This window comes from Aulonocara sp. 'chitande type north' Nkhata Bay, linkage group LG20, assembly GCF_057382095.1.
Source record: "Aulonocara sp. 'chitande type north' Nkhata Bay isolate Kocher_YH1m ecotype deep benthic linkage group LG20, A_spYH_male_GT1.1, whole genome shotgun sequence".
Lineage (NCBI taxonomy): Eukaryota > Metazoa > Chordata > Actinopteri > Cichliformes > Cichlidae > Aulonocara > Aulonocara sp. 'chitande type north' Nkhata Bay.
This window is the reverse complement of record NC_141363.1, coordinates 25,202,007-25,228,195: the sequence shown is the minus strand read 5'-3', so window position 1 is coordinate 25,228,195 and position 26,189 is coordinate 25,202,007. Positions and strand designations below refer to the sequence as shown.

Below are 26,189 nucleotides of genomic sequence, written 5' to 3'. Positions count from 1 at the left end.
CCCATCTTCTCCTTTGTGCTCAAAGTGAATGGACCTCAGGAGCTAAAGTTATTTAATCAGTGTGATATTTTTTTGAAATGTGTTCTTCTCCATGTTACGTCTTTATATTTTACAGACTATATTAGAAGGTTATTTTGATACAGAAGCTAGATGAATACTCTGATAACAAAATATAGGAAAAATGTGGCCTTTCAATATGCCACAACTTGTTTTGATCCACCACCTTTCCCGCATGGTGATATGATCCTTAAACATTTACCCCAAACACACTTTGATGTTTTCTCCATTGAATTACCAGAAAGTGGATCAAATATCCAAGATGATAATTATTGTTTCTGACATATCCTATTGCATCTGATATTGCTGCTCAGATTTGCAAATAAAGAACCTTTTTGCTTTAGACTGTGACACATGGGGTGGATGTAAAAGGTATCCAGTTGCAATTTTTAACAGATCTTGAACATGTTTTGAACTTCATGTGGATATCTCCTATACTTATGAAGTAATGAGGGCTTAAAATAGTAAAAAAAAAAAAAAATGCAAAATTTAAAAGACATCTACGTAGTTTGAATATTTTTTGTTACAAGCCATCATAGTATGAGGATAAAAATGTTCAGGTCTTTATTAAAGACACAAAAGGAATTGTACAAAATCAGGTAGTTCATATAGCTGTGATGGCTAGCCAAATGGCTATATCTGTTCATATAGCCATTTGGTAGAGACACTCCTTTGGTCATCCAGTCATTCATCCATCCAATTACTACCACTGGTCCAGGTCATGTTCCCAAGCCAGTTGAAAGAGACTCTCTAGCGTATTCTGCGTCTCGTGAGCATGTTCTGGATCTCCCCAGGGTGACTCATACCCAATAGGACACGCTTGAAACAACTGATCCAGGAGTCACCAGAGACACCCAAAACACATAGCCAAACCATCTCAACTGACTTCTTCTGATGTGGAGGACTCTAGTCTACTCTCCAAAACAATCACACCGTGGACTTTCACACTTGACATCTCATTCTTCCAGCCACTACCCTGAGCTAGTGACCAAAGGTGAGGGTAGGAACACAGACTGACACAAACCAAACATGATTTGCCATTTATTTGGAAAGCTGACATCATGAATGAAGTATAAGAGACAGATTACTAAAAAACAGCATGTTTACAAACAGTGATGCACTAGTGGGCGTGTTCAAAAATTGCACAAATCGCACTTTCATTACTTCTTGTCAAAACAAGTAAAAGTTCCAGTTAAAGTGTAAAAAACAAAATCCAAACTACTTTACAAATTCCAAGTAAAGAAGACAATGCAACAGTTGTGACTGTGGTCTTCCATTTCTCTGGAATTAGCTACAGTCATACCTGATATTTCACTGCCAATCTTCAATAGTGGTAGGTGACAAGGGTCTGACGATAAAGACAGCATCAGAGTCTTTCTCTGGAACGAAACGTTTCACAGAGCTGGAAAAGTAGACACAGGCAAAAGAGCTGCTGATTGCCTTTTAGATGTAGGCTGCGTGTCTGTTTGAAGAAGACGGAGCTGTTGTGGCTTGCACCGTGGCAGGGATCCACGCAACAGTGTTACGCCATTGAAGAAAAATGTCCACATAATTGTGGGAATATCACTTTTGAGTAATAACCCAAAACACAGAAGATATTATTGTGTTTAACAGGATAAGCGTGGTGTGCAACGTAACACAAAAGATTACACTGAAGCAACAAAGATTATGATTTCAGTCTTTCTCAAGGTAGCAAAATCATTTCCAAGACTACTTAAAGTAATAGTGTTCACATCAAAAAGCCAATTGCGAATTAAAGTTATTATTTCACTAAAGCTTTCCACACTTTTTCCTTATTGTTGTGTTGGTTTTAATGTCTTCAAGCAGACTGGTCAATCATATAACAAACAGGATCCTAACAAAGAGATGATTAACAGTGAATCAAAACAAAACGTTTTAATGCAAGAGAGGGCCAGACAGTTTAATCCAGACTGTTCTTATAACTGAGACTTTACTGGATAGCACACCAAATCTCTGGTTTGAACTGTCAGATGTTTCCATTTTTTTTTACAGTTATATAGAGAGTATATGCAATAAATACTTATATTCCTAAGTTCAAGTTCCTTAAAACTGAATCTGCAAATACTATCATATCTACGTGGGTCCTCTGGATGGGGTTAGATTAATGCCTTTCTCTGGGTTAGCATTGTGTTACACTGGCAACCTGTCCAGGGTGTCCCTGTCTCTAAGCCTATGACAGCTGGGATAGGCTCCAGACCACCCAATCCAAACTGAAATGGATACATGGAAAAAAATAGATGGATAAATAAGTTCAGGACATTTAATTTGATAAAATTTAGGGGGTTTTAGACATGATGCCTTTAAGGCTGCAAAAGTACAAGGTGCTACATTATCCTTACTACTCATCCCATTGCACCATGACATTAATTATTATCCTCCATAATTTGAGCTTTTTAGAGTTCTCAGTAACACCCAGTAAACCGCACATATCAACAAGTGCCCTGTTGCATGACACTATTGTATGTAAATGTACATCATGAATGATGTAAGCAGGCAGCATTAGCTACACACTGCGTAGCCAAGCCTCGACTAGTATTTCAGTAAGCAATTGTGATTAAGAAACCTTTGCATTGCAGCACAGCATAATTTATGGTTGGTAAAAATCAGTACTGTTTGAGTGGGTCACACTAGTTGATGAAGTAATTTGGAGAGCTAGCCAATTACCACTAATTAGTGTTAGAGCTAGATAATGTTAGTCACCTAACTGTAGCTTAGCCAAGCTGTGTGAATTTGGTGAGTTTATAGCATTAGTTAATAAGGTCGTCTAGTAAAAGTTGATTTTTACCAATTACATCACAATCTTAACAACGAAAATTGCTTTAGCAGTAAAAAAGTAGAAGTATAGTGATTCTGAACAGCATCAGTGTATTCATCTCTGAATGTAAAGCATGGACTAAAAAGCTAATTACGACCATAGTTTTCCAGTACTAAGCTTCATATTGAAATGTAATTAGGCAACATTTCCTCAGCTCCTGTAATGTTCAATTCACTCTGGAATAACCAAAGCATTTTAGACCACCATTTCAATCAATGGTCTCTCGTTACTTCATAGAGTAAACTTTCCAAGAACCTAACGTTTATATAGCTGAGGTCACATCCTTTGACATCTTTTTCAAGACTTTAATGTCTAAATTACAATACAAGCTGTGAAGAATATTGATGAACATAATGTATGTTGTGTCCAGAGATAAATCACCATCAGCAGCTCTCTATTGAAGATACTGGAAGAAGCTGCATGACGTGAAAAAAGGCAAATATACACAGCCATTTTTCCCCATTTTCTAACATTAACTGGAAATTCCTAAAAGACCCAATGAATCCAGAAAAATGAGCAGAAGAAGTGGATAGTATGAATGTAGAACGGCTGTTTTAGAGTCCATGCATGCTGAATGAGCTTTCAGAAAAAGTTGTGAATCCTCCCAGGCTGAAGATTCAAGAACAATTAGGCAAGTGGTGAGTTGTTAGAGAAAATATGCTGCCTTTTTCAGATGTTGGGTATGTAATACTGCTGGCTTCACTAATCATACGATGGTGTCCTGTTATTTAGACATACCGTAGGTTCCTTTTAAGTTATGAGCAGAAGATTTATTGCCTTTATGGCCACAGTTATTGTCAGTACCTGCTTTATTTAGCTTGGCTCTTTCATCAATTTCACAAAGAGTGACTCTCTTGGAGTATTAACTTTGTTCGCTTTTCTTATTTGTCTTTCTTCATTGGTTTGCCTCAGGTGTTTGTTTTCAGTGCTTTGAGATACTTTTTTTTTTAAAAATGTCATTATATACACATTGCTGTTCAACACATCTTCTAGTGAATTAAACTCACAAAGATGCATGTGGGAGGATGTGCCTGTTTGGTAATGTTACTATATGTAGTTCAGACTTGTCCTTTACTGAAAGCAAACATTACTGTCCCATAGCAAGACTGCAGTTGTGCCTCTTCCAACAAGAACAAGACTGCTCATTCATACAGCTGACACACTGAGATTAATGAAAGGAGGGTATGTCTGAAAGGGGCTTATGACACCTAGAACCGAAGCCATTTCTACCAGGAAATAATGCCTAATACCCTTCACCCTAGATCCCCCTCAAAGATATAGAAAGTAGGCATCCAGCCAAATGAACGTGTTTACTTAGCAGCCTCGGAAGGTCCCTGTCAGTGTCGGTTAAGTGTGACTTTTCAACTGAGCAGTTCAGTGGAACAGAAAGCAAGGTCAAATCTGAAGATCCACTGTGTCTGTGCTTATAAAAGAAGAAACATTCGTGACAAAATGAACTGATAGCCGTTAAAAAGAAAAACAGACTGAATGAGTCAGCTGCGAGTAATAAGGTGATTCTGTCTAAGTATATCGCATAAGACTGTGACTAATAAAAATTAATTACCATTAAACATAAGCAAAGGATTGCTCATAAAACATAAAAGAGTGGGAACAAAAGAGGGAAAAGAGAAATTTTTTTATAAAAATGGAAGCCAGCCAGAAACATGAGTGATTAAATGAGATGTACTCCACATGTCCAAATACAGAGCAACTTTAACTGTGTGCACATTAAACTGACTAAAGAAAATGGATATTACATTGACATTATTCAGATATTAGGTTTATAGAAATAGAAAAAAAAAAAGCTGTTGGTGCCAGTTCTCCAGCTGGAGGCATTAACAATTCAAGAAGAAGAAGGTGCAACAAATTAATGCAACTATGAGAGTTTCCAATCTCTCTAAAACGATGAAAAACAGGGTAAAATACAGCACTGATGTTAGTTTCGTGTAATTATTTCAATAAGGTTCCCATATCATCATGAGTCAGGACAGAGGGAATTCTTCCACTGAATTTAAAATGATTCATACATCTTTTTACATCTAGACGTTATCAGCAAATCTATTGCCACTTTTCCTAATATTTGGTTTAACTAAGAAGTCCCATTGAGATCAAAATCCCTGTTACAGAAGCCTTCCAAGGGAGCAGTCATATAAACTCACTTCTACTTCAATTCAACAATAAATAAAAGCACACTTTAGTTTCGATCTTGCTGAGAATTATTTCATGTCCTAGCTGCCTAAAAAAAATGATGCCGTTTACCCAGATCTGTCCAAACCTGGAGCACATTAAAAAGCAACTATTTGGAAGAGAGTAGCTGGAGACACAAGCGTACAGAAAGAAGCTTAAAGTTCACACAATGCACGTACAGAGACCGGGGGGGATCCAGCTGACTTAAACATTTCCTCATCCTTTGTGCTTCTGTCAATTTCCACATTATCCCTGTGCCTCCAGCTGTTTGGACTGGGAGGGGCCCGTTGGCAAAGCAACCCACGCCTTGCGAGTCATCTTGTCTGGTCATGTCAATCCTGAAGGAGGGAGGGAGGGAAATAAAGGGGACCGGTGGGATAGAAGCGAAGGAGGAGGGGGATAATAAACTCCTCTCTGTCTGTACCTCAATCCAGCAAGCAAGCTCAGACTAGCAGTGAGCACTAACCAGCACGCACTACCGTATCCCACCACCTCAATCGAGAACCCACCCTGTAACATTATCTTTCAGACAGACACCTGCAGATGGATTTCAAATCCCTCTGACTTAAGGAAACCAAAAGTATCCAAACACGCCAGCAAAAAACCCGTGGAAACACATGTGTTGGGCCATTTAAAATCCTTTTAGGAACCTTTAGGAGCTCTGCTTTTTAACGTGGTGGCACAGCTGAGCTACAGCAGCACAAGTACAGGGTGACACCTGGTGTGATTCCAGTAAATTATGGCCCAGGTGGACTCATTCAAGTCCCAGCCAGTCATGCTGCGACTAGAAGTGACACAGCCTCACCAGGGAGCTGATATATAGCAGGAGGAGACTAAAGGCAAGCCTGCCTGGGAATAAAACAGCTGAAAAAGAGCATTACAAGTCCAAGACTCGCTTTCTCTCTCTATGCATTTGTGCCTGCAGTGTAGCTTGTTGCCAAGCTGCCGACATATCAAAGAGATGATTGGGAGTCATTTCAAAAACTCTTAAAGTGAAATATAAAAGTTTAATGTGTTTTTTTTATTTAGTAAAAAATGCTTTCTTTGATGTGTCTAAATCGGTTTCGTGGGTGGAGTGGGTAAAAGTCGAGGGATATATTTATGCTCAAATTCTTCAGAGAAATGTGGCTCTCGCTAGTCAGACTGAGCTTTGGAGGAGAATAAGCAGCAGCAGACCTGGAGGTCAGGGCGGCCATGAAATGCCCCCTGCTGCTTAAAGCTTGTTACAGACAATACAAGTTCTACTATTGAGCAACAGCTGTGAGCATGAATAATATCACAACATCTTCCAGTACACAACAAAAATGATTTTTCATGATCTGGAAACCAAAAAATGTAAAATGACTCACCCTCAATGTTCTTAAGTTAAAGTATACAGTTACCAGAAGCGTTAGGAATTGTGACATCTTGGGTTATCCACTCCTCACTAGAGCAGAAACAGGCAGTGTAGGATCGAGGTGCAAGAATAACACCAGTGACTCACTTAAAACAATATTTTCAATGAATGTCTTTCATTTGAAACCATTCACTTGCTACTCATTATACAGCCAACAGGTGGCTTTTAGAGGCTTAATTTTAATGTGTCTAGTATATAGAGTACTATATATTTACAAAACCTGTTTTTATGATGGTACAAGATTGAATCAAACAGATGCAACGCATTTCTTTTGACTTAAGATAAAGTCTGTAGATATTTTACATGTAGATATTGCACACTTTGCAGGTAGTTTCTTCCACTTTTTCCATTAAGCACATTTAAGTCTTTCAATATAATGAACTGTTGTTAATATTTACACTTTGAAAGTGGAATTATTACATATTAGCAGTAAAACAGAAAATACAATTCAAGTGCACTTATTGACTGTAGAGTTCATCTCTGCTTTATTCACGAACAGGAGTTAATATGGGTGTAGTACTGTATACACTGTACAGACTTCAAAAACCCCTCAAAGCAAAGTGTCTTGATGCATGCTCAATCATCCAGGTAAGTAAATCCCAAAAGGTTGATTCTGTTGATCTGGATGTAGCGCTTTCAGTGGGAAAAACGTTTTGTCACTCATCCAAGTGATCGCTTCAGTCTCAGCTGACTGGAAGTTTCCCCAATCTTTTAAACAGTACATTCCACAATGACTGAAACTAGCACCACTGAAGCAGCAATGGGCTGGGTGGTCAGTTGATAATTAATATGCAAATTCTCATTGATCCACCACTACTGATCAAGGTCCATTGATCAAAGACTGCTGATCAATGGCCATGAGTACCATTCACAGAGAGTTGGGGAATGGCTGCAATCACAGCATTACTGAAAGATGGTAAAAGATGTACCCTTAGGCCCCCTCCTCGATTAAGAGATGGTCTTTCCCTTTTCACGTAAATGGCCTCCTTGACTCTGCACTCAAACCAGCGTTCCTCCCTGTCCAGGATGTAGACATCCTCATCAGTGGTCTTTGATCAATGGGCCTTGATCAGTAGTGGTTGATCAATGGTCATGAGAATTTGCATATTAACGATCAAGGAACTGACCTCTCAGCCCATTGTATATTCAGTGGTGCTAGTTTCAGTCATTGTGCAATGTACCGTTTATAAGATTGGTGAAACCTGGAGTCAGCTGAGACACTAATAAGCAAAATACCAAATTAACACAAAAAACTAAAACTTGAATTCATCTTCAAAAAAAAAAAAAAAAAGAAAAGAAAAAAACAAAACAAAAAACCCATCAGATTATAGATTCAGTGATGTCAAATTTCATTGGTCTGTTTGCACAATTAACTGCACAGCAAGCCATATTTTTTTTAACTGCTGTATTAAAAGGACTCAAAGTCACAAAGACTACAAACAAACATGGTCAAAAGGTCCTGCAAATCAAATTAGTTAACCTAAAGTCACAAAGCAGAGAGCGACTGGAAACCATTTAACAGTCTGTGCTATTAAAAAAAAAGTAATTTGAAAGGGTGAAATTAGCTGCTAGTAAGCATAGAAACAAAAAATATATTCTAGGCTGTAACTACACATGGGAGTCTACAGGTTTGATTTGCTTTTGGAGATGAGCATCGGAGGAACTGCAGTGTGAGCACTTGTGTTGGATTCATTTTTTAGTCCGTCACTTGAAAATACACAAATAATTGAATTATTTTTAAGTTTATATGAAGAAGTTTAGTAACATCTGAATGTTTAATGGAGCTTAGCGATCTGAAGAAGGTGATAACTGTTTGAAACACAATGTAAATAAAAGCCTCTGTGTTACCTAAAAAGACCGTACACCTTGTATCTGCCGTCAGCCTTGTTCTCCTCCCGTCTGTCCCAGTCCGCACCTGGATACAAGCCCTTCTATAATCTCCTTACATAATAACGTCAAGCCTGACCCTGACCAAGGAGAAAGCCTCCTGCCTCATTTACAACTCGGCACACAAATCCTAAAAACAGGACAGACTTTGTCATGCAAGAGGGGCCAGACAGTCTGAAGTGATTTTGTCTTTAAGGAAAAGTGGATTTTGGAGACTTATGTGGGGAGAAAGGAAAGAGACAGTGTGAATAGTTCAGGTTAAGCACTTTGTATCTTTCTTCTTTCCCCCATTTCATTATTCTCAGTTGCCATGGAGAAAAACTATATATAACTCGTCTCTCTCTCTCTCCAGAGGCCTGCCTGAATTCAAAATCTTTTCTCCGTGTCATCTTCCTTTTCCATTGTTTCCACAGAGAGGACAGTAGGAGACAACATCTCATTTCAATAGGAAATCTGTCTAATGCCCAGCTTTAGCGGCAGGAGGGAGATGTCAGGGCAGAGCAGACAAACTAAAACAAACCAGAGTTAGCGAGTGACCAGCCAGACACTATGGCGGTTTCCCTTGGTCTTCTGGCCAGACTCCCATTTTCAGAAACCAGTGGCTTCAAAGGAATAATTCATTTCACAGTCTGGTGGCCAGACACAGAGCCCCAAGACTCACGCCACTTTTAACACCTAAAGAAGAAGAAAAGCAGATTTCCCACTCTGCTTCGCCTTTCGCAGTACTGTACCACAACAGCATTTTGTCAGGCTAAATCTAATTAAATTCAAACACTCAGGCCAAGAGGAGTTAGTCAGGGTTTGTGCCTTTTCATTACAAAGTTTTTTAATTTGTAGTTTAAGACATTGGACATCTTACTAATCACATCCCGTGTAGCTTCGCTCAGAATGTCACACAAAAGCTTTTACTTCTCTGACATCTGTATTAAAATCCCACCAGGTTAACTTTGGTTAAGGTTAGGCGCAAAAAAGATTTGTTTCAGGTTGAGGAATGTTCACGGTCTGAGTTAAAATAAGTACTTGTTAAAGATGGGGAAACGTGTGGTGGTTAAAATTACTGGTTTGTTAATGTTAGAGGACCTTCGTCATCATGGTTAAAATAATAGCTTCTTGGTTAAGGTTAGAAAAAAAACAACCATTATCATTATGGTTTAAAGAAACCCATCTGACTGTCAGAAGGAAGTGGAATGCAAACAGCGGTCTCTATGTCCAAGTCAGGCTTTTTGGTGATTCATCCATCCGCCCCAAGTACTTCCTTTACTGTGAGTGTAGCATGGAACTAAGTTTGTTTTTAGTCCCAAAAGATAAAGTCAAGACCTGACACCACTCCTGTCCAGCTGTCTGTTATAGAACTACATCAACACAAGTGGATGGCTACCTTTGCTCTGTACACCTGCCAGCATCTGTAAGGCTCAGTCATCAACTCCATTTCATGCACAATCCATACAGTAAATAAAGAGTCAATTGTCGCCATCTTGCTCCACATTCATAGGATAGCGATATGCCAGGATACAGCTACATGTATGCAGTCTCAAGTCTGTTTTCTTTGTGCAGACATATGGAGTTTTCAAAAAGCTTTACCTCAACAGGAGTTTTTCCAAAACAGTAATCTTCAGTATTCACTTTTCATTGAAAAGGCCAAAACGCATACAAATAGCTATGTTCAGCAAAATACCTTCATAAATGTGGCCATAGCGTTCATTACAAGCTAAATCTGCGTGAAACCATTCCCTCCTTTATGGGCCTTTTTGACTCTAGTGGGACCATACATTTTAAAATGAGAATTGTGTTGAACGCAGTAGGATAAGAAACCAGTAACTTTATTAGTGTTTACTGAGGTCATAGTTAGGGAAACAAGGGCTAATGTTGACTATTTCTTTTTGGAACCAGAGTACTCGCCCCCTGCTGGACATAAGAAATAATGCAGGTATATGGCATTTTGGTATCTTTCATCATTTTGTTTTTTCCTCATTAAACTCCAAGACAAAAATTTAATAAGCACATTATATATAACATCAACCTGCTGATGACTTTAAATTTACTCACAAATGTACACGGGTGTAAAACCAGGTGACATGGACGCATAACGCTGGTAATAAATAATAGTAAGCTTGTTAGACTTCATGAAAATATTGTAAAAACCTAACATTACAAACAAATTCTGATGGCTACTGTTAGCTCAATCAAAACACCTCAATATAGTCACCTGATTAATTTTTGTGTCTGCGGACATGATTTTCCATCACTGTTTCTGACTCGGCTGTTGGACGATGTGGCAGTAGTGTGGATCTTTTCTTCCATCACGCTGGAAACCAGGATTTTTACGCTTGAATTGCTTGAAATAATTTTAATTGTGTTATTATCATTTAACTGCTTAAAACTAACTGGTGGCCAGTTCAGAGCTTGTATGGACTTTGTCCAATTCAAAGTCCAATTAATGTAAGGAATAAATAATATGATGCTCTGCATTCACACATAGACATTACCAGGAGGAGCTGCAGTTTGGGTATAAAAACTGCATTCCCTGCAGCCTGTCCTTGCAGACGTAGACCTTGCCCCAGTTAGTTAACGGACTTACGCCAATAATCATTTTTATACCATCTCACTGAAAGTGAAATGTGTTCATGCACAGCCTTTCAAGCCTTAAGGATCTTACCTTAGAGGCCCTCCGCCGCTCAGGACACTCGGGATGTTGGCACACCACCCCATCGTCCTCCTGGACGGGCTTCTCATCTGAAACAGAACACACGGGTCAGTTTGACTTCCCTCTGTATCACTAAAAACACCAAACCAGCCACCCAGCCAGCAGCACGTCCATTAACACACCTTTCTTGGTAAAGTTTTAAAAACGTACTGCAGACAGCGAGACTAAAAGTCGCTGCCTGTGTTTACATAAGGATGGAGCGACTACGAGCACAAGAAACACACAGTAATAGAGACCTAGAAGCCACGTAATAAAAAAAATGGAAGAAAGAAAAAAGAAAAAGAACTTCGGCTACAGAGATTTCATGAAGGGAAGGTAAACAGAGGGAAGAGGGTGGGGTGTGTTTTTGGGAGGAGATCAGAGAGAAATGACAAGAACAGACAGGAAGAAAATGGAGCAAATGAGAGGAAGCCCCAATCTGGGTTTTGTACAAAAGTGCACTCATCATGGGCAAGCTCGCAGCACTCTGCTGCACAATAACAAATCACTGTTGTCAAATAAACTTCTAAAGTCTACTTACTAGCTGGCTATCGCTACACCGGGGGGCACGATAAAAGGCAGTGTTTACATCTACATCTCCTACATGTACACATACGATAAAAATATCATAACAGAGGCCCTGAGCACACCAATATTTATCTGACCGTTTAATGAGAAAAGCAGAGAATACATGTGAAGAAAGGAGAAAGTAAAAGCCAGGAGGGTAAAACAGAAGGAGCCTCGCTCCAAAAGATCTGCAGTTTCCACGCATGACAGGACTTTTTAGTAAAACTTTCACTAATAATCTAGTCTCTATTTTTGCACCAATAAAATAACATTAAACAGAGGAGGACTGGTGCTAGGAAATGAAGTCACTTAGTGGCTGAACTGAAGGTCAAATTTAAAACACCAATTTGTCATCACAGAAACGAGGCCCTGCTCACAGCCCGCACACAGAAACGAGTCACCTTGAGTCATCCACTTGGCTGCAGCTGCAATCACAGGTAAAGGGTGCTGGTGAGGAAGACGGAAAAACATTGTAATTGGTGCATACCACTGAGCCAGAGGTTTCCCAGCTGTGATGGAAAGGGTCAACCTGTGTGCAGTCAAGTTACTCAACAGTGGACTCGGGGTTTAGAGTCATGTTAGCAGCTTGGTGAGACTGTCCCAAGGTCCTCAGGATAAAATGCTCATGTCTATAGGTCATATTTATATGTTCAGTTCACATATAGCACGCAAAGCCCTGATAACTTAACTGAAAAACTTAATTTTTATAAGTATCTGGTCAGAAAACAGTTTTTGATATATTGTAATAGGTTTTTGTGATTTTTTTTCCCAGCAGAGCAACAAAACGTCCCTACCAGAAATGCACTATGTGCCTCAACTTTTTCCCCTCTTGGATGCCCAATAGGGGTCAACCTTGTTTCTCTTATAGGAACTCAGCAGTTTCTGTCATATTTCTGGCCTGCTTCCAGAACAAAAAGTGATCACCTTAGTAGGGATATCCTTGGAAAACCCCCAAACCTATTCTAATGGTCATTTGTGATAGATTCCAAGCTGGCTAGTTATTAAAGGTACAAGGGAGGTCCTCACATGTCATCTTTAAGGAGCAAAGAGTTAAAAACTTGAGCAACAAGGACATGCTGTAATGACGCAACGCAGGGATAGCTCAGTAGGTAGAGTCGTTGCCCCATGATCGGAAGGTCGGGGGTTCGACTCCACTGAACAGCTACCCTGAGGTACCCCTGAGCAAGGTACCGTGCCTACACACTGCTCCCCGGGCGCTGCATTGGTGGCTGCCCACTGCTTCACTGGGTGAATGGGTTAAATGCAGAGGAGTAATTTCCCTGCGGGGACTAACGCATACACATCAAACATTAACATTAAAGTAGATCTGACACAAATATGTACAAAAAATTCATGATATTCTATTAAAAACACTGCTGAGATGCTCTAAAGCTAAAATCATCCATTTTAACCCTAAACAAAGTCAGGATGTCAGTAATGAGACATGAAGATTGGCCTTCTGGGGACACCAAATGTGTGTAAAAAATTATGCCAGTACACCTAAACTGTTGAAATTACTTGTTTAGACGGTAAACAACAGTAAACAACTAATCTAAACAACAGTTTAGATGTTGAAAGAGTGACCCAAACACCTTCACGACCCTTAAAGCCATTTAAAGTGATAGAGCAGAGGCCTAGCCTGTTTTGTAAAGCTTCCACCACCTTCTGGGAAAAAAAGAAGAAAATGGGCCTCTCCTGTGTGTCTGCTGTGCTGGGAGCAGGCCGAGACGCGCTCTCAGCTCTGACAGTGGCCTCTGCCAGCGGGCCTCAGGTTAATGTTTCCCTCGGGGTTTACAAGCAGCAGGCTACAGAGGGAGCCTCCAGCTTTTATGGAGAGTTTCCCAAAGAGGAAGAGCAGTCTTTACCACAGCGAGAGTTTACAGTCGTCCACAAAACAAATGTTACTTGGCTTATCGGTGTGATCTCAGATGTCAATGCAGGGAGGTGAAGCAGTAAACACAAAATCCAAAGTGGACCTAAACATTTGGACACTGGTTATGGTTTAAAAAATAAATCAATAAATAAAAATAAACTTGGTTGGCCAACCACAACTTAAGGGAAAGGGTCTATACACAACATTTAACGTCATACTCAAGATCTTTTTGCAGCCTGTAAATGTATTCTTCATGGTTTAACTGTGCCAGTTGCAAAAGTGTTTTTTTGGCCACATTTTCCAGCTCCACCAATGAGAAAGATCCAAAAAACAAAAGGCCACTGTATTTTTTGTGGTCAGCATCCATAAGCATACTGAAACCATTTTCACACATGAACTACAGCCAGGCAAATCAGGTGTGCTGGTGTACTGTTCAAAAGTAATCTTTCATCACATTTATCATAAAACAAACTATCTGCATGAGTCACATTCTCACTTTTGGATACACTTTTGGTTTAGGCAAAGGACACACATTCACTTTGTAGGCATCACAACAATAACCCGGGCTACTCTACCATGGTATAGAGAGCATGACACACACCTTGTACGTGTGTGCTGCCAGGTTAAAGACAGCTAGTTGAGTTTTCCCATGTACATATGTGAAAGCAGCTAGACAGTGAGGGCTTCACTCTCAGTTTCTAGACATAAAGTTGGTCGGTGTAGGGAAACAATTTAATACTCGTGACTTATGTAGCGCTATCCACATGTATAACGCTAACTGCTAATTGTGCAGTGGTGCTGCATACGTGCACCTCACAGGAGGAAAGGAAGGAAGGAAGGAGAGAGACACAGGGAAGTCTCCCCTTCCTAACATGAAGAAGAATTCAAGTATATACACTAATGGTAACACACCGAATTATATTAAGCTTGTTTACATGCAGAGATAAATGAAAAGAATTACAATTTCTTTACATTTTGCTTACAAGGAGCTAGACATTCTTGTATTGTACAGCACGTGGCAAAAGTATCATTTGTTCCCATTTATTTAGCTGAATCAATTAAAAATGCCAAAGATAAAGCAGTTTGTCAGATATAAAATAGCATTTTTGCACCAACAAGGTTATTTCCAAAGAGCTATTAGCCAAAAAACCTGCCATATCTTACCATGTCATGCAGCATGTCCTTAGAAATAAAGGAAATTAGACAAGTGGGGGAGAAAAGACGAAGTAGCAGGCCTAAGAAAAACTATAGCAGATGAACTCTTAACTGTAAATCATGTCAAAAGAAACAAAGGAAAGAATTCCACAAAGAGCCTACACAGGACCTGAGAAAAGTTAAGAAGGAAAAGAAACCAGGATAACTAGAACTGGAGTCTAATCATTGCATAAATCCTGTTGACACAGATTTTATCCAAATTTGAAATGTTGGGTTCAAATCTACTTTCAGATTTGAATTCAACATACAAAACCATCTAGAAATCATCTTACTGGCAACGGTGTAATTTATTACTGCCTTCTAGATAATCACAGCACAGAACAGTAATAAAGAAATGTGCAGAAATGTTAGCAAAGCTGCGATGAAAGGTACGTTTCTTGATTTGACACAATGCAACTGGCCAACAGTAACACTGCCACAACAAAAGGAACACAACACATGAATGCAGCTTTATGGATGGCTTTCTCTCGCCTTGATTTCGACCCACAACATAGCATTTCAGTGCTAAGCTCTCCTCTCCTTAGCCCTCTTCCTCATGACCATCCTTCCTTTTATCGTATAATCACACCATTATGTGCCAAACCTCCATCTTCTCTCCTACTTGCTCATATCTTGCTGACTCTCCCTCTTTCTCTCTCTGATGAACTGGAATTTCTGAACTCAGCACTGCTGATTAAGCCAAAAGCAAACACGAGCACACACCATACACGCACACACGTGACAGCAGACAATGAGCTTGCACACTAAAGAGACAGGGGTGCATCCCATCCACACAGCTCTCCGCCGGCCTGCTCACCGCAGAGGGACAATGCCCGAGGCAAAGAAACATTAGGTATCCAAACCAGCCCCATAAATAAGCCCAAAGCAGCCGAGGCCAGATTTAATCATGCACACTAGTCTGCCTGTCCTTATTCTGCGATGAGAATGATGCATCTATGAATATGATGTTCCAACACTTCAACAGTCTCTTCACTTCTCCACCAAATGTAGACGCTTGCTACAAGCCCAGGCAAATGTCAGTCTTTCTGTGACATCATATACTGAACACCTCATAATTCTGGACTGCTGTTCAGACCAATAATAGCAAAATGAATAAAGTCCGAGAATTTATAATTTCCACACTTTTATTTATAAAGGAGACAAGATTAACTGAAGGTAAGTATAATCATTGGTTGCAGCCTTTTCACTGGCTCGCTGGTTAGGTTTAAAAAAAGAGCACACTACGTGTTTACTGTGTATGAATCTCCAGGTTGACCCAGTATATCAAAAAAAATATTTATTAATTTATTTATCTATTTATTTTTTGCAAAACACATTACCATATTACCATTAGCACAATGGGAGCCTACACAACTGCACTGCCACAGGCGGTCACTCTGCCATCTGGTATACCTCTGACTCACACACAGAAATTGATCTCGCAGCAGTGCTGTTCTTGTTTTGCACTGCAGAGCTCGTTAGCTTCTGGTGATGCGAGTATAGATGGAAATGCATAAGATCATTCAAACTAAACCATGTCTGGCTGCTTAGCTTACCTTCTTGATACTTTTTTTTCTCCACAGTGCATGAGAAAATACGCAGTTATGATGAGAATTAAGAGCTGAATTTTGGAATTGTTAGAATAGTTAAAGGTATGGGTACAGATGGGTACTAAAGACCTGCAGGATAGTCTAACATTAAACTCTTATGACATGGAGAAGTGGCTAATACACTGCAGGGAGATACTACACAGTGGATCTGCCAGTTGTAAACACTAACTATATTCATTATAACCTTTAGCTGCCCCAATCAGTCAGTTAAATATTAAATATGTCGCACTTTAATGAATAGTGCAATTCAAAGAACTGGCAAGACAAAGTGAAATGCAATGAAATAAAACAAATGCAATAATAACAAATTTGAAATAAAAAGCTATTGCTGTAATGTCCACATGCACTCTTTGGCTTTAGTGTGAACTCAAACCCTACTACAGACTGTAAGCTGCTTAGGCTGACTGCTAATATTAGCAGATTATAAACACGCCATTTAATCCATTCATTGCTTTGGCACTTGTGCTTTGTCTTTTATTTGCAAACAAAAATGCACATTAACTTCCAAGTGTATTAGATTAAACAGAGAAATCCAAAGCCACAGGCTACTGTCCCAAACAACCTATGAGAGGACCAAGGCTGCTCAGGGAGGAGGGTTTTTTTTTACAAATGGTCAGTGACCCCAGCACACCTCAGTTGCAGAATAAAGATTTGGTCTGAGATGAAACTCTCAGCAAGTTCAGCCACCACTCGATCACGCCTCACTCTGTTCACTAGTCTCTTCTTCACCATGAGGTGGGCAGAGACAGAGCTGGGCGCGCGTTTAACCGTAAGCCTTCGGCACAATTTCACAAGGAATCTCAAGAATGCTTCGTGCTGCCTTCCGTTTGGTGCGGTCGCATCATGGTACATGGAGAAAGGGTGAGCTTATGTTTGCGTTTGCACAGACTTTGGCTCCTCTCTTCGTCTTCACATGTTGTTTTTGAGAGACTTTAACGGCCTCCTCTACTCCCACACCCCCTCGTGTAACGCAACACACCCCTCTCTGCCAGGAGATAGATATGAAAGCACTCCTGGGAGACAAACACAGATGGCAGACAGGTGGATGCCATACGGGCAGGGAAAGTTGGCATAGAGACGGACATATCAGCACCCGTGGCGCAGCAGACAGAAAAGTTGGGCGATTGAAGCCAGAGCTGTGGAGATGAGTCGCTAATAGTTAATGCTATTAGCATAAATTCCCTCCATCTCCCAAATTAAGTGTAGATATGAAAAAAATTAAGGAAAGGACGGGTTTAAAAAGTGCAATAGTGCTGCTTTATTTCTGCTATAGTGCATATTAGCTATTTTGGTGACTGCTTGACCACATAGTTTATTGATGCAGCACTAAATGATAAGAGCAATATCACCCTCATCTGTATGGCCAAATAAAACTTACGGAGCTGGAACCAGGAGGCAGTTAGCTTTCATTACCATAAAGTTTGGAATCAGGGGGCCAGCTAATCTGGCTCTGTCCAAGTAAAGCAAAACCTCCCTGCAGTCCTTAAAAAAAGGATTAAGACAACAAACAGAAGTTTTGCAGGGAGTTATGTGCTGGGCTGTTTCTCAGTCAGGACCAGTTGCAAGTCTGATTTATCAGGTTGGAGAAAACAGAAACGTTGGTATCAGTCTCTCAATCTCCCACCTTGGGCCTAATCACTAAACCCTCATAGACTTAAGTCACAGCTATAGTGCATTAATGAGGGCTCCACATGGGACATACAATCAGTACAAACAGTGTTTAACAGTTGCCTTTTTAGGACTTTATATTTTGGGTCTATTAATAGCATTCTGCCTATGACTGCCAAGTGGCTATGCATTTTAGCAAACTACTGCTAAGATGAATATTATGTAAATCCAGCCTGTTCTCATCCTAGATCATACATGGCTGTTCTGTCAATGTCACCTCAGAGGAGACCGCAGAGTGTCCTCAGCTTACGTGTTAGGAGATCTGTTTCACTATTGATCAAAGCCATAGTGAAACAGATCTTCCAACCCTCATGGTTTCTTGCTCAGGACTTCTAAGTGTTGCTTTTTAAATGCACAGAGTACCATCAAAAGTATTTTTTCAATGCAACAGCATTAATGAAGGGACATAACTAAACCCAATTTACAATTTTAACTTCAAACCTAAGTAAGTAAGCAAAGGTAAACAGCAGGAAACCGTAAAGCTCCCATGCACCACAGACTCCTGGTCGACAGTGGTGTTTGAGTCCATTTCCACCCCTCCTGCCTCCTGAGGCCTTGATTATACAGACACAGACAGCTGGAGACACTATAGCTGAGGAGTCATTCCTGTTATACTTCTTATGCTTCTACTTCTAAAGTCTGCTGTCTGGGGTGCGTGCATAGTTGTTGCTGCACTGTAATGAACATTCTTAGTGGACAGGTGCACAGTCACAAAAAACAAAACTGGTAAGCTCGTGGACACCAGCACCTTCTGGCGGCATCGGTATTTTACCTCTGGGAGTGAGAACAGATCGGAAAATCCTATTTAAACATTAAAACTCTGCAAAGGCAGAGCAGCAGCAAAGTAACCAGATGACGTCATTTATAGATATAATATTAGAGCATCACAAGTTTCCTAGCGATGAGACTGTTCGAGAAGTCTGCAAATATGTAGACTCACAGAAAGACACATAATGGTTTCGACAGTATGACAATAGGATACAACCGAGTGACAATCCACATTGCAGGAACACACCTCAAGGTCTGAGAGTCCATAAGTGGGGAGACTGGGATTGGTCCAATCCTCTCATTCAGCTCCCAGACAGAAGATTAAGCTATTTTTAAAGGCTACCAGACAGGAAATCACTTAAAAGAAAAAAAAAAAAAAAAAAAAAAAGGAGAATACAAAAATTCTTTTTTAGAAATAATTGCTTAATGTCCACACTACCTTTTATTTCAAACACTCATTCTCACTCCCAGGGGCTTGTGGTCCGTAAATAACGACCCCCTCCATTATTACTAAAGCCCAACTATTTTCCTGTTCCTCTACAGGTGGATTGGGTTTGGGTCTGGTAAGCATCCCTTAAATCACGAGCAGGTTGCAGCTGTTTCCAATGCTGAGGCTTCAGTGGCACTGGGGGCAGAACACAGGCTTTCTTCTTAATGTTGTTTTACCCCAGTGGCGGTAAAAACCCACACATGTGCATCGCACACTCTCCCACCCTTTCCCTCCGTCGTTCTCCCTCCTCCACCACATCTGCACAAACCCGAGGTCGCCATGCATAAAACTGAAAACCGCAGGACAGCAAGTGTAAACTGTTCCACAGAAGAGTGGAGGAAGCAATCAACAGTTTTCAATTTACAAGATGTGGAAAAATACAAATATCTGATTAACTGTGCTGAGTCATTTCACAGTTATTTAATAGCAATGAACAAAAGCACCGTTCTCCAGCCTCTCCATGCGTATCCAAAGGTCTAGGTGACTTTTGCGTTAAAGTAGAAAACTCACAACCCTGTCACAATTTTTAAGAGGCATCATGAGGGGATTACTGCATAGCTCAAATTTTTGGGGGCATTTGTGTCAGAAAGTACAGTAATTGGTACAAGTGCAAGATATTATTATTGTGACCTCTTTGTGTCAGGCTTTTCTTTTATGGACTTTATTGGTGCTTAACTTTCAGCAAAACACAGGCATGTTCTGCTGTTACTGGAACTCGTGTCTGAGTATGACCTGAGGAATGCCAGTGTGCACTTAGCACAGTGTACGAGAAGCACATGTTGGGATAAACCAATGATTTTAGAAGCCTCAATTATGACTCACTTAAGAAAATTTTTAAAAAGTCTGCAATTAAAATAACAAAAACTACTCCTAATTTGTTCAGAACACTGCTTATGTTACAAAAAGGCCAAAATAGCTTTCATTATCCAATTTTTGCCCACAATTGTAGCTGATAAATTACCACATGATCAGATGTGTTACATAATATATACTGTGATTGTGTAACTGGGTTCATGACTAGCTCTAGATTCCCCCTCAACACTAAAGTCAAAGTCTTTCCAGAAGCCAGTCAGAAACCATCTTGGTAACGCCACTGGTCAGTAATTTTGAAGCTCATTTCCAAGTGAAGGGAAACTTTAAATTCAATAGTTACTGTAACAAAACAACTGCAATCAAACGTTTTAAAGGCTTTGTGACTTTGCCAGAAATAAGGTTTTAAAGCTTTGAGGCTAAAGTGTAGCACAATCATCCATCGACGGAGATATTTGGTGTGGGGAAAAAGTTCATGAAAGTTTTGAATTTAAGTCCTTTTGATGGCGCAAACAGACCAAAGAGTTGCACACAGAGAGGCTAAACAGCAACATCATAAATAAAATTGCGCCTAGCTATCTTACTGATCTTCTCAGCCTGTATATTCCTAGTAGAGCACTGAGATCATCAGGCCAAGGCTGAAGACCAGAGGGGACCATCCTTTTGCTTCAGTTGCACCTAACCTCTGGGTACAATCTCCCACGAGCTAGTCGTGTGTCTGATTCGATGCAGACTTTTTGAATCCTTGAATACTTATCTATTCGGTTCAGCCTTCCCGGCTATCTAGAGCACGCTTCTTGTAAGTGTACGCTCATGCAACCCCCTTTTCTTCTGTTTTGTTGAACAATGTTTTGTATTGATTTTACCTTTGAAGTTTTATTTTGATATCTGCTTAATTTGTATGCTTGTTAATCAATGCTTTCCACCTGCTAGCTCATTTGCATTTGTATTTTGCTGCTGCTTTTACTGGATAATGTGAAGCACTTTGGTGTACCTCTGGTTTTAAATGTGCTATGCCAATAAAGTTGTATTGTATTGCAACAGATGATTTATCTTCAGCAGTACCAAACACAGCTTATTTTGCTTTATTAAAGAAGCTATACATCCAACTATTTATTTATTATTGTAGTTTTTTTTATTACTGATTCTTTTACACAGCACCTATAGAGTTGAAAAAGTTGGTTGTTCTCCTGAAATTTAACTTTGTGGCAATTTTGTACATATTTACACATCTCTCAGGACAGACTGTAATAATCAGGTGATCCCGTTTACGTCTGACATTGTCATCAACTTCAGCTGAACTGAGCAAATGTTAGCATGCAAAACATCAGCGTGTTAGCACTGTAACAGAGAACCTCTTAATACGGTGACATTAGTGTAAAAGTCAAGCACCGCTGTGCCGTGGTACAGCTTCACAGAGTTGCCAGCACAATTAGATTCTTGGTCATATTTCAACCGCTGCAAATATGTCAAAAAAACAGATCCGGTGTTCTGACAAACCATCCTACTTTGGCAAAACGTCCTACCGTAAGTAGTTTATGCACATTTCTGCTGTCACAGAGTCATTCTAGCACAAATTTAAGTAGGTATGATGGTCTGTCACTTAACTTTGCCCATCAGAGTATGGCTGTAGCTCATACTCAAAGCCAGGACGGTTTGCCACTTCATTTTACCCGTTAAAGTATGCTTGTAGGTCTTATTAACAATGCTAGGATGATTTGCCACTTAATTTTAGCTGTTAAAGTATGCTTCTAGCTCATATTCACAAAGTTAGGACGGTTTGCCAGGTAGGATGGATTCCCAGAACACTGGATAGATAAGATAATCCATGGAAATGATTGAATTCTGGATTCAAGTTTGTTTTTTTTCTTCCATTTTGGTGAATGTAACAATATCCTAAAGCTGACAGCTAACATACAGTTGAGAATGTTTTCAGTAGAAGCTCAGGACTTAATTACAGAAATGGAGAAAAAAAAGAAAGTAAGGATCACAGCCTGACTGTACCCTTCTTGGCTCCTCTCTTCTCTCTTTCGTCTGCCAAACAGGTCTGCCTCAGCAGGCAGACTGACTAAAAAGCAGTGCGATTTCCAAAAGGCTGGCTGGCAAAGAGGACAGGATGAAGAACATTCCTCCACAGCCGTGTGTTATCACTTCCCTTTCACTAATGGCGTAAATCTGGAGGGGCGGGAGAGGGGACACAGCGGAAAGCAAGTGCCCCTGTGCCACTTCAAAAAAAAAAAAAAAAAAAAAAAGGCACCGAGTGGAGACAGGGGAGGATTTCAGTGCTGTTACGCACTTCTTCCATGGTAAATATTTCATCTGTGAAGCTGGTCTCATCCGCTCTTTCCCTCTTGTCTACCTCATGTGAGGCTGTCTTCATGCCAGGTCACTGAGTGCTTTCCACGGAAGAACAGAGCAATGGAAAAAAAAAAAAGCCTTTCCATAATGGGGATAAAATACTTCACTCAAAATGAAAGTGATCTTTTTTTTTCTTGCAGAAAAGTTACATAAAACATTGCAGAGTTATTTCTTATGAATGTTAAAGGATCACTTGATCATATCAGTGAAATACGGATGCGACTTAGTGGACACGCTCTGAACTGCGCATGGTCCATTTCTTTTTTCCTTCATAATGAATAATGTTCATCTTATAAGCAAAGGATTTTCCTTTTATTTTTAATTAACTAATTAGCATGAAAGACGGTGTATTTGAGCCTAAATGTCACCAGTCTGGTGGGTTTTTTCTCAGCAGACACATACTGGACACATCAGAAACTTGAGCGCGTGTGAAGATTTTAGCGTTTGGCTCTCAGACGTGCACACAGCAAACACGTTCTATATCAAAGCGAGCCAGCATTCACACCGTCACTATTAAGGCTGGTTCCAAAAAGCAGCTTTGAGCTTTGCAGTCTTAAAGAAAGCAGATCAGGGACAAACAATTTGTAATAATCTGTAATCTAGTACATTTTGAAGTGTACAAAGACATTTGCCCTGTGGTGATTAGTGAAATGGGCCTGGTTAATTCATTTCTGTGGCATATTTGGCATCTCAATATTTTAAAATAATCCAAAGTAAAACAAACACAAACCAATGCAATGCTCATCCTTGTGTTGTTGTGCAGAAAACCAGACACACAAACACTAATCCAAAAGTTAAGTCAGGTGACCTGGTTCCTTAGCTTACCACACAGATCATGGATGACGTCCAGGGATGAAGACCAGGAGTAGCGCTCCATTAACCCTTCGCTGAAAGGAGATGGCAAAGCCTCCAACTCGTACGCACCACGCTTCTTCCAGTAGAGGAACATTGTGACTTCTTCGACAAGCAAATATTTTACAGGAATGAATATAATTTAGCCTTTTGCCCATACTTTGCTTGTGAAATTGAAAAGTCTGAGCAGCCCATGGCCCCTTCCCCCACTGAACAATTATCTGAAGCTCTGCAGACAATTATTACTCCCTTTTCTTTGACCATTTTTAAAGACAAAGCCTGCCAGCCAACTCTGCTTTCAACTTTGCCAACTGCCAATATGTTCATCTGTAATCTCCACCTGCACGATTACCTCATCCAGCTTGCGCTTGCTAAAACTTGCTTTGAACCTCCTGTCTAAGTCTGATCCTACTTCACAGCGAGTCCAAGTGAGCAAATGCACTTCCTTCGAGTACAATTATATTTCCAGAGGACAACAGTATCAATTCTGTAACTGCAACAAACTTTTTATCATTTAAAAATAAGCAACATTTAATACTGCATCTGACCCCACAAAGCAAAGACCAATAAATGTCTCTGAACCTTCTGTTCACTGCATCGTCCTGTTGATCCTGTAGGTTTTTAGATTCTCTGCTAATCATCCACTTAAAGCCGCCCACCAGGAGCTGTCAAGCACCAAATGCTGTCCTCTTCTAATCCATTTATCCAAGCTTTTCCCAACTAAATTACAGACAACCAACTGCTAAAAAGGGTGTTGCTCATCTCATCTCATCTCTAGGAGCAAGTTTCCTTTGCCGTCGCCTTCCCTGAGGTTTGACTTTATCCATGACAAAGTTTCTCAAACTGTGCAAAGTTGGCGTGTGAGGCAAGCTGCTCATGTTAAAGCCCTGTGTAGGATCTCCTGGAGATAGGGGGGCTTTCTGCCCACTCCATCAGACAAGTGTTTTATTCATGCAGAGGTGAGTTGCATGCTGGGACGGGCAATGTGGGCCAATGGCTTTTGGACTGGGTGACACAAAGATCTCTTTTAGGCCTCCTCCTACATCCAGAGTGGACTTTCTTTATGTTTTGCTCAAACTGTAAAAGGCTGACATTTTTCTGCATTGATTAGTGCCCGCGCCCTTTATGTCTCCTGAAAGATTTATTCGTTTTTATGAATGCACCAGCTCTGTGGAGCATGAGCTCAGATATTTCTGAGGAGGTAGAACGCACACATCAGCCTCTCGGAAATGAGCAAAAGGAGTCCAGTTGCAAAACGCTCGAGTGAAACAACGCACTCCGATCCTCTAATATCTTGGAAAAACAGCTGAAGGGTTAAACCAACATGCAGTTAGATATCAAATCAAGACATAATATTTTCCAGGGTTGCTTAAAGGTTGATGCACTGCTATTATGCATCTAAAATGGGAGAAGAAATACTGTGAGAATGTGCTGCGCCGGCCGGGGGAAGGGAGGGACGTTGTCACACATAGCGACCCACATGTCCAATTTTGGGATAAGAAATTAGAGGGTAGGATGGGAGCTGGTTTTCTGCTCAGCGCTGGGCTTTGCAGACATATGGTAATAATCTGAAGCAGCTTTGAGCACGCAGCTTCCCTTTTAATGAAGAGTGCAGTCGTGCAGCATGAGAACTGGGAAGCAAATACAAGGGCCAATTTCCACCTACTACAGAAACAAAGCGGAAAGCAGATGAGATATTAGCCTCGCTTTCATCATCATCCATCAGCTCAGCTTTTAATAAAAAGACACTTCTTTAGTCCTATCAAGAACAGAAAATACCTGCTCAGGTATGGCACCAATACTGACATTAGAATGCTTTTTGGTCTGATCTCATACACAGAATATTTGTGTGTAATTTAGAATCTAGAAATGGTTTCTGTACAGTGAAAACACATTTTCAGAGGCTGGGCAGGTGTTTGCTGGCAGATTGACTGGACCTGAACATGCACAAAGTTTAATCCCTATGAAAAGACTTTTGGTACAGCTAACTTTGGGTTTTGTGGAAGAGTCTAATCAGTTTGACTGCACATGTTTTTGAGCAGGCTTTTGTTGCATGCAGGTGCACACGCACAATCTTAAAACCAAAGGGTCATCTGAAGCTTTTTTTATTAGCACGTTTTAATTTAGCTACATTCATAAACAATGACTGGCACAGGGAACAGGAACCAGTCTTCAACCATTATCTGGGATCCAGATATCCTGGCCACCTCCTTCAGAGGCTACGATTGGAGACGAGTCCAATAGTGACCAAAATGCAAGGGAATCTGTATTTTCTACCAAGATTACACAGCCTGATTTATGTATAATTTGCCAAGGTTTGACAAAGGTTTCCATTCACAAATAGGTATTCCAGCAGTTTGCATTTTCAAGAAGTAGCCTCGAGTACTAAAAACCACCAGCATCCCTTCCTCTTAAACACTCATTTCTGATCTCCACACTCCTACTCCCCCCAAAAAAGTCAAGTCACAAGTTCAAGCTAAAAATAAACCTGATGTAATCGCTATAAAATAATCAGGATTATTTCTTTAGACTTAACAAAGAATCTCAGAAAAACAGAAGACATTATGCAACTGTTTTTATAAGCTCAGCGGCTCTGCCCCTGGCTTTTTAAGCAGAACATTCATGTATAACATCCGTGGACTAGGTGTTACAAATCTGCATTCCCATCTGCTTGAGTGATTCTCACCCATCTTAAAATAAACACCACACAAAACATGGCTGAAAATGAAGGATTTCGAACAGCTGATCTGGATTTCAATTGTTCCATCTGATAAATGTAAACTTTTTAGGGCAGAAATCTTGATGCCAGTGCAAAGTTTCGAAGTGTGCGTCTCTCAGCAATGCAATGATGAATGGCAGTCCTCAACCAGTCTCTGGTACTGTAAAGATAACAGCAGAAGGAGCAGTATGATGACAGCCCTATTATTGCAAAGAAATATGTTGATCTTATCAT

General features: G+C 40.2%; 1 protein-coding gene across 1 annotated transcript in view; it reads right to left on the bottom strand.

Moving 5' to 3' along the window:
- Window positions 1-26,189, bottom strand: part of plekhg5b (pleckstrin homology domain containing, family G (with RhoGef domain) member 5b) — a 77,821-nt gene that overhangs the window by 40,605 nt on the left and 11,027 nt on the right. The window contains exon 2 of the mRNA XM_086276805.1: window positions 11,020-11,096. Within this exon, the coding sequence (XP_086132931.1) occupies window positions 11,020-11,096 (77 nt within the window). The remainder of the gene's footprint in view (window positions 1-11,019; window positions 11,097-26,189) is intronic.